The 9,786-nt window shown below is 39.0% G+C and overlaps 1 protein-coding gene across 1 annotated transcript in view; it reads left to right on the top strand.

Annotated features, from left to right (window-relative positions):
* VWA8 (von Willebrand factor A domain containing 8) overlaps positions 1 to 9,786 on the top strand; it is a 313,781-nt gene that overhangs the window by 116,125 nt on the left and 187,870 nt on the right. The window contains exons 18-19 of the mRNA XM_025196153.1: positions 1,200 to 1,306; positions 3,649 to 3,755. Coding sequence (XP_025051938.1) covers positions 1,200 to 1,306; positions 3,649 to 3,755 — 214 coding nt within the window. The remainder of the gene's footprint in view (positions 1 to 1,199; positions 1,307 to 3,648; positions 3,756 to 9,786) is intronic.

The following is a 9,786-nucleotide window of genomic DNA, read 5'->3' as shown; positions in this document are numbered from 1 at the left end:
CCTGCAGCTGGGAGCCCAGATTAGCTGATGGGTCCCAGTCTTGGAAGCACATGCTGTGCCCCTGTTACTGGGAGCCTGGATCAACTAACTGGGTTCCTGGCCACAGGAGCTTGCCAAATTGCTGCTGCAGGGGGCACCCGGGATCAAGATTAGTATGCTAGCCTCCTCCTGTACCAGCATTATGGCATGATGGGATAGTCCCACAGTCATGCCTCCTGTGGTGCGTGTGTGGCATGGTAGGAAGCACAATTGTTAAAAAATAAAAATAAAAAAATCACATATCAGATCCCATCACACTTTTATTTGCATATGTGCCAGATGCCTCAGCTGCTGCATAACATTAAAAACATACAAATAGGATCTCATTTCCTGTCAACATTCTGGGGGTCACAAAAAAGGAAAATCATATTGAAGGTCATAGGAGCAGGGAGCTGGAATAGATGACCTTTGTGAGTTCCCTTCCAGCCCTACTTTCCTATGATCATATATTTAATAAAATCTAATGTGGTTAGATGTTGATTGGAATTTTGTACTCATTAAAAAAAGTTTTAGTTCTCAGATTTCTCAAAGGAAACAATCAAGTTATGAAAAGGTTTCAAGAAAAAAAGAGTGAGGAAGAAAGTTGATGGGCCCAGATCCTCAAAGTATAGAACACTCATCTCCTGTTGCTCTATGGAATAAATCAAGAAAAAAGAAAGCTGAGGGTAGATAAAATTTCCAATCCAGGTCTAATGGACTGTTGTAGGTGAAAGCCACTAACCTTCAGTTCTATTTTATTCCTTCTTTAAACTAGTTTCATAAAGCATTGTAAACTCTTAAAATTAATATTTATATTAATATGAATTTTAGGAGTGAAATTTAGGTTAGACTTAAGGAATGCTATCCTGTACGACTTTGCTAGGTTTGTCTTTTTTTTTTTTTTTTTTTTTTTTAATCCAGATGATTTTGAAATTTGGAGTTACTGATGGAAAGTCAGATGGGGTTTCCTATGCAAGAAGTCCTATTTCCTTTCCTAAGCACAGACAGAGTAGGTGAAATGTTGGAAACTCTCCAAGTGGGACAGGAATTGACATTATTTAGTGTGTGAGGTCAGGAAAAAGCTTCTTGCTGATTTTTTTTATTATAAAACAATCCAGACTATTGAGAAAAGTAAAAACAAAACAACAACTTTTTCCTTTTCTTTTAACCCCTTAATTTAGGTTTTTGCCAAACCTTGCAAGATCAGCTTTGCATAAAAATTTGCTGGATTCTGGGATTGAGACAAATCCAGATGATATAAGGAAACTGGAGGAGAAGAATTATAGTTGTAAGATTTTATTTATTACCTTTTTTTGTTCTTTTATGAAAATGACTCAGTTGCTGAACATGCGAACTGTACTAAATTATCCTTATTTAAACATAGTTTGCATTCTTTTGCCTTTGTTTCATTGGAATGTAATGTGATTATATTGTCATATTTGTGTAGAGGGTCCGTCATACTCTGGGCTGATGGACCTGTGCATCTACTTTTCGTTTTAAATTTCCTGGATCAAAAGGGTCCTTGTCCACAGACTTTAATGGGCTCCATTCCTTTAGCATACTTGACAACTGCACTGCTCTTTATGCTTTTCAGACATTTAAAGTTTTTGGTGTGATCTCTCAGTATTGCTCTCTCTGTCCCATGCTACTTTCTTCCCTCTAACATCCCTTTTGCCTCATCCTCTTTAATGTTACTAACATTTTCTCTCAACAGAGCCCTGTGATCTCTCACACTGATTATGGCAGAGTCTGTCTTCTGACTCCCCAGACTATACAAAGCTTTGGTGCTAAAGACAACGTCTTTCCCATCTCTCTTTTAATGTGTTCCTCCTCTCTTTGATAGTCATCTGAGTTTCATCTCATGCTGCATCACGTTTGAGCTCTTTTTATTGCCTTCAATGCTGAATATAAAATTATATGTTCTAATATCTTTCATCTCAGTTCTTCCTGGTGCCTTATCTCCCCTCTATCCTATAGCCTTACTGATCTGTTCATTTCTTTTTCTTGTTCTTGTCTTCATGTTTTCTGTTACACAGCTCACATCGAACAGACTGCTGTTTCCTGTCCACTAAGCCCTTCTTTTCAGCATACTTAATTTCCTTTCTCCCCACCAGTAATCTCTGTTCTCTGTTCCTTCCCTGCATAGTTGCTCAGGCTTTTGTCCTACATGTGTTTATCTTTTCTGCTTTCATTGCTGGCTCTCTAGAACGTGCATATGGCACTTCCTATATATGTGTGTATATTGCACATATATACATTACATAGTATACATTACATATGTATATGTGTATGTCTATTTATATATGTACTTGTCTTGGACTATGTACTTATATATGTACTTTTCTTCATTTTTAGCACTTACTATAAATGCCCTAGTAATCCAGCCTTATTTCAGTTTCAAAACATACAAGTAGAAATTTGAGGCAAATGCTAATTTCATACTGGTTAGAAGATGGCATGAATTATAGTCATGTGACTAGAGATTAATTTCTTGGAATACAAAATTGAATGTTTTACAAAGCTAAATACAAATATGAAAAAGTTATATTACTGTGTTAATGTATGACATTCAAACATATTTATGATGTGTAATATTAGAAATACTGCAGTTTTACTAGGAAGCTTATGTCCACGCTATGGAAATTTCATGACAACTCAACATGCAAAGCCTTATCACACTTAAACTAAACAAAACGAAAAGGCAGTGGAGAGCATTCTCTCTCAGTATGACATTCCAGGTTAATCCAATCTGGTAGGAAGTCTGAATAAAGGAAAAGGGCAAATATCTGTTGGAGGTAGAGCTGCTTATCTGGAACTGCTGTGTTATAACGTAACTACTTGTAGCACACTGTTGTAGTTAGTATAATGTTTTAATGATTTTTCTATCTGAATTACAGCTGGAGGTTCCTTCAAGAAGGACAGATTTAGCCATACCTAGATGCTAAATGTTCCTTCCCACCCCCTTTTTACACAGATCTTGTGCTGAAAAGAGAAACTTAACAGTGACTTAATGTAAAGGAAGTGATTTAGCATGCTGTTTTTAGAAGGGCATAAATGATGGAACAATTTTAGTAGCACTCTGAGGGCACGTGTAATGTGCCCCTACAGCGCCATTGTTACTGCCCTGGCATTTAGTATTTCCTTTTGGACATACTAAATGATGGCACAGTAACAGCACTGTACTGCACTGTGCAGTGACGTAGCATCACATGTAGACACGCCCTGATAAGAACAAGTGAGTATCACATTAAACCAAAGCAACTATCCACAGTCTGCAGTGATACTTTCCCCTGATACTTACAGTCCTGTATGATACTTTCCCCTGATCATTTTACCAATTTTGTCATTCATTGTTACAGAACTTTTTACAATTTGTGTGGTACATGCTCTGGAAATTCACTAATAATCAGTATTTTTGTAGCATTTAAACCATGGAGCTTGATACAGCTCTTTTTTTGACATCTTTTCTTTAAAAATTTAGGAAACCAAATATTTCTGGCAAACCTTAGTAATCCATTGATTGCTGCAAATATATGTATTGTCTCTTACATGGGTAGTTGACCCGTCATCTGTGCAAACCACCTAAAAGTAATTCCTTGGTTTGTTTTTGTTTTTATATAAAATTTCAAGATGAAGTACATAATGATATTCTGAAGATAGGGTCTACCAGTATGCCGATCTATAACCCCAGTGAGAAAATGAAAGTGCCTGATGTTCTGTTTTATGAAAACACCCAGGTAAGTGCACTTCCTTGATTATGTAGGTGCAATGGACTTTGCTAAGCATTGTAGTAATGAACTTTCAAAGGGTATATTTTTTTAACTGCCTGAATCAGGTTCATATTGTGACCATGGAAAAAATGCTAACTTCTCACTGAATTTGGTGCTCATTTCAGATGACTGAAGATCAAGGTTTATAACCATACTTTCATATAAGGAGATTATAATATTCCTGGAGATGATTCATAAGAAATAAAGGAACTGCTGTTGCCCTTTTGGTTTTGTTTATAATAATTGAGAAGTTTTATTATTGCTGCTTGGCTATATCACCAATTTTTATGATGGGTGAACAGTTCTAATATTCTATTTTTAGAAGTCTAGAACTTGCAAGTTTTACAGGCCTGCAGTAGGTAAATTGGAGTAGGAATTACTAGTATATACTTTTAAAGAAATATTAAAACAGTTGAATTATTTTTGGAAAATCTGTTACTGCTCGGTTACTTTATTTGAAACATTTTTGGTGCTCCCTCATTATGCTTATTAACAACTGAGTGAAATCACAGACTGTTTACATAATATTCAGTTGTTGTTTTAACAATATTCAGGGATATTGAAATGTTATCTGCAGTTGCTCTACAGTTATTCCATCCCTTGCACTCTTATTGCTTCTGATTATAACTATGATTTATTTATGCGTATTTGATGCACAAGTCCTAAGATTCTGAACTGTCTGAAAGCCATTTTTGGCCAGAGTTCAAGAATTTCTCAAGAGCTATGTCATACATATGCAGATCACTTCAATAGGATGTAATGGTTAAAACCTCTGTTATGATTGGTGTCAATTTTGTGCCATTTGGACCTAGCAGCAATACTGCCTCAGCTTTTCACACCCTTCAACTTACAGAGAAACTACAGGGAAAGGAATTAAGCCAAATTATAAAGGACAGAAGAAGGTGTATGTGCATTAGGGTTGTGCAACGCTTCCGTCGCTGACTCAATTCAGAGGCGATTTGGCAGCCGAATCTCCAAATAGAATCAGGAGACCCATTAATCTCTCCGAATTGAATTGGAACCCTTGCGCATTTAGCGGTGGACCTGGAAGTGCACCAGAAATGCTTTGGATCCACTTCCGGGTCCACCGCAAAGTGTGTGGGGGACTTCCTCTGGCTCAGCAACTGGTGCCTTCTGGGTCTAGGGGGGGGCACCTGATGTCCCTCCATGGCCGATCACCATGCTGGTGCGCTTTGCGGTGAACCTCCCCCGCACTCAGAATAAAATCTTCAGATTTCAATTCAGCTGAATCTCATCGGGACAGTGATCCAAATCAACTAATTGAATCACTGTCCCCTGAATCCGAATCGAATACTGCCCACTTCACATACCCCTAATGTGCATGTTCTGAAAGAAAAAAACACAGGTCCACCTTCCAAAGGCATGTCCATTTCTCTTTACTAGATGGTAATCTTTCTTCTCCACACAATATAGAGGTATCAGCACTATTAGTCCGCTGCATCTGAACCACAGGATCTTCCTGTTCAGTTGGAGCAGTTTAAAAAGGGGAGAAGCTGCTGCTCAAGATCGCCTGGTAGATGGTGCACTGTAAGGCTAGGTGCAGACATTCAAAAGGCCCAAGGCGGAATTGATTGAAGTTCAGTGGTTTTTGTAAATGGTGTAGTTTTAAACCAGTCTTTGTGTGCCAAACTTCTGTTCTGTTACAGGTATAGGCTGGTTTCCAGTCACTTAGCAGTAAAAGTGTAATGTCTGTACCTGGTCTAAATGATATGTGCACACACCCCTGTAGTGACATAAGCGAGCTAAGTTGCCCCAGCTTTATCCCTGAATGAAGTTGGGTAAAAGTTGGAGGAGTTTCACTACATTTGTAACTGTTACAGCCAAATAGCTTCCGTGCTGTCTCAAGCAGCAGCAGCTTTCCTACCCCTCAGACAAACATTCACTTGGAACAGTTTCAATGTCCTCATGAATGATGTTGCCCCTCCTGCCCCCCTCCCAGCATAGCCTTACCAGTACAGCCTTCAGCACCTGCTTTAGCTGCTGCACGTGTATAGGTGTATGTGCGCACACATACCAAATCAATAAAAAAAAAAATTTAAACTCATTTTGCACAGTCCCAAAAATTTCAAATCGATAAAAATCAAATGTTTAAAAATAAACATTTGATTTTTGCCATCAAAATAAAAAATAAAAATCAAATTCTGCTAAGCCTAAGAATATGCCTCTTAAAACAGTTAAAAATAAATATGCTGAACCTCCATGAGCTACAGCCTCAGTATAATTAAAAATGAGGAGCATGAGAGCTACTAGACTTAATAGTTTGAAGGACAGGTTAGGTAACTTAGGAAACCATCTCCTTTTCAGTGAACTTCAACATGTAGGAGCTAAAGTCAAGGCACTTTCACTTAGGCCTAGCTGAAACATTTTCCAAGCTAATTTGAAATAAACTGTTTATTTCATTGATGACCATTAAACCCTCTCTTCAACAGATTCTGAAGTTGTAAATGTAAAATGTATTTTGAAATGAGAAGATTATGTATCTAAACATTTTAGGTTGTTTTGTTTAATAAAACCAAAGCTTATGTGCTGTTTTTGTGTGTAATTAAATTCCAGATATAGTGCAACATCATTAAAACAAATCTCCCTGTAACTAGGAGAAAAATTAATTAAAAGAGGATGTTTACAATAAAGTTAGTCAATGTCTGCATTGTAAGAATGAGAAAATCATTTCCTGCTGGTGGGATTTTTAAAAGGGGGGTAGGGTTTGTTATAAACAGATTTGTTACCATTATGTATTATACCATTCTAATGAAGCTGCTTGGCACAAATCATGAGTAACAGTTAAGTTCCTAGTAAATAAGCAGTATATCAGCCACCATTTTCTAACACACTAAATATATCACTTAATAAGAATCTGAAAATATTAAGCTATATAGTTTTTGAAATAAATTATATATAGTTATATTTATACTATACAGCAAAAAGATGTACTAAATCTACTTCAAAGGCATTATTTAGTTGTAAAGCTATCCCTTTAGAAAATAGCTGAAGTACAAGTGGGAAAGTTGAGTGAAATTATTTAAATGGAAGATTTTCACATGTAAATCAGTCTACCTTGTTTTATGTCTTTCCTGTTCTTTCTTTTCTTCATAGGACAAAGTTTAGTCTTCACTGTATAGGCTCTTATGAAAGTGATAGACAGGTCACATAATGTGAACAAATGAGAATGTTCTTCTTCCTTAATAATTGTACTACATGTGTGAGGTTTTGTTCTGCCATTTCAGTAAAGCACAGCATCTCTGAGATTCTCACAAATGATATTCCAAAACCCAAAGATGCCCTTATGTATTACTCTTTTTGCTTAAAGTAGAGAATAACTTCAGTGATTACAAATTGAAAATATTGATCACAACTTATTTTAGAATACTGTTTTTTCCCACTTTAGGCAGCACATGTCATTAAATATGTATGGTAAAAGACATTGCTCCAAATATTTTACTGATAGCAGTATATAGAGAATTCTTCAAAAACATAGTAGTGCACTACCAACTAAAATTAATTTTCTTCTTAAGTCTTGTATTGCCATCTCCCACTTCACTGTGATGGTCTCAAGTGTTCTGATGATGATTTTGTATCCCTACACATCTGCTGAAGGATGAAACTGGCTTAAGGACAAAAAACAGCATTCTGTGATTTAGTAAAATAAACTACATTTACTTATACACACACAATCCTGGGACTTCAGTTTGGGAAGGAGAAGACTGAGGAGGGTAGAGGTCTGTAAAATACATGAACAATGTAGACAAAGTAAATGAGGAACTGTTATTCACCAAGCCCCAGAGGACTTGAACTAGGGGTCACCCTCTGAAGTTAGCTGGAAACATGTTTAAAACAAGAGTGAGTCCTTTTTTACACAACACATAGTTAACTTGTGGAATACATTACTACAGGAAGTTGTAGAGACAGATAGCATAGCCATGTTCAAAAGGACAAGACAAATACATAGCTGAAAAATCTATTAATAGGTATTAAACAAGATTCAGGGATGTATCTTCTGGCATTTCTAAACCAGTGATGGTAAACGCCAGGGAGGATAAGGAACAGGGGATAGATCACTCTAGATATACCCTGTTCATTGTTTTCCCTATAAAATATCCACCCTTGCCACTGTTGGAGAGAGGATAGTAGACCGTGTACCTCACATACCTCCCCCGGGGTGCACGCAATGGCCGAGAGCCCCCCACCATACTCCTGGACGTGCTGCCTGGGCTCTGACTGACCCATCACAGCCCCAGGGCCCCATTTACCTCAGCCCCTGCCCCACTCCTTCCCTCACTGTGGGGGCCTCGATCTGCTCCCCCCACTAGTGGTACATGTACCACAGTTTGGGAACCTGTGATTTAAGTTATGCAGTTTCCTATAAGTGGAGTACGCAATTTCCTTTAAATCTGTTTTTCCAACTGCTGAAAAATTGTGGTGCATGTGATTTTGACACGGCTGATTAAGATTTGCAATATTAAGCATAATTTATATGTTTTATTAAAAAACATCCCCCTCTATCTAATTTTGAGGGAGTTGGAAAAATAAGACCGTTTTCTCACCACACCAAAGGAGTATGGTAATAATGTGGAGTTACTGTTTTTAAGAAGCTAGTACTATGCAGATAAAATAATAATGCTGAAAGAAAAAATAGTAATGTTTATGTAAAGACAGGCTCTCCCTTTTCTGAGTACCCTATCTGACCTACTTACAGATGACCTATTTTCGTTAGATAGAAAGGAGGATACACAAGATTTTGTTGCTGGTAAAGCAGCCAGCATTTTTCACATTGTTGTTTGCTAATTACATTTTTAAATACATCTATTTGAGGAGAACAAGTTTAGGTTAAAATTTTCCTTCTTACATGTATTACTAACTTTATACCTTTTATAGGCTTTCATTAGTATAACTATAAAGCATTTTGCTTTTGAATACAGTCTAATTCAGATGCAAGAAATATAGGAAAAGCTGGATTTAAGATGGTTTTTTTCTTTGTTTTGCCTCGTTTCCTTTGAAAATAAACATTAATTGGAGTAGAAAAAACTTTGAGTTCAAGGCAGGCCTAATGTCTTACCTTTAAGTTTGTATAAGTGAATGTAATTTTAGCACATAAGATCAAATTAGCATCTTGGCACATATGTCATGGCAGGAGGTACAGTTGTTGGGTTTGGGGATTAGATCCCAACGTGCTATTAAGGGAACATCTGCAAGTAGGAGTGGACTGATAAAGATTTTTTGGGCTGATACCGATAGCTGATTATTAACAAGCCATATCGGCCAATACTGATCCAATTGCCAATATGCAAGACCAGCAGCTTGGAGAACAGCATCCAGCTGTTAAGTTGGGGTGGGGGGTGGAGCGGGCCAGATCAAGGGCTCCACAGTGAGGCAGGGAGTGGGGCTAGGGCTGAGGCAGGGGTAGGCACTGCCCAGCTGGGGTGAGATGGGGCAGGGTGCAGGATGGAGCTGTGAGAGGCTCCTGTGGGGGGGGGCTGGTTCCCACTGCTGTGTGCACCCCAGGGGAGACATGGGGGGCACGTGCTCCCAGATCTATGCACAAGGCAAGGGAGGGCTGCTACTGAGCTTGGGGCCAGGGGTGACACTGGGCTCTTCCCAGTGGGTGGGGGTTGGGCCAGGGCTGTGCTTAGGGCAGGTGGTGGTGGTGCTGGGAGGGGGGGCTACAGCAAATTTTTGGGTGACTGTAGTCCACCCTGTAGTGCCCCCTCCCAGCGCTGCTACGCGCTGCTCCTGCCCACCCTGAGCACAGCTCCAGCCCACCCCCTTCGCCAAGCATCACCAGCACCCCAAGCACACAGCGGCTGCCTGGCCTCGTTTCATACACAGATCCAAGAAGTACATGCCCCCCATGCCTCCCCCAGGGTGCACACAGTGGCAGGAGCCACTCCCCTTCCCCATGCTCCCCAGATGAGCCACTTGCAGCTCTGTCCCACACCCCCCCCAACCCTGGCTTGGCAGCCCCTGCCTCTGTCCCAGCCCA

Source organism: Alligator sinensis, unplaced genomic scaffold (assembly GCF_000455745.1).
Source record: "Alligator sinensis unplaced genomic scaffold, ASM45574v1 scaffold59_1, whole genome shotgun sequence".
Taxonomy (NCBI): Eukaryota; Metazoa; Chordata; order Crocodylia; family Alligatoridae; genus Alligator; species Alligator sinensis.
The sequence above is the reverse complement of the archived record's forward strand: the minus strand, read 5'-3'. Positions and strand labels throughout refer to the sequence as shown.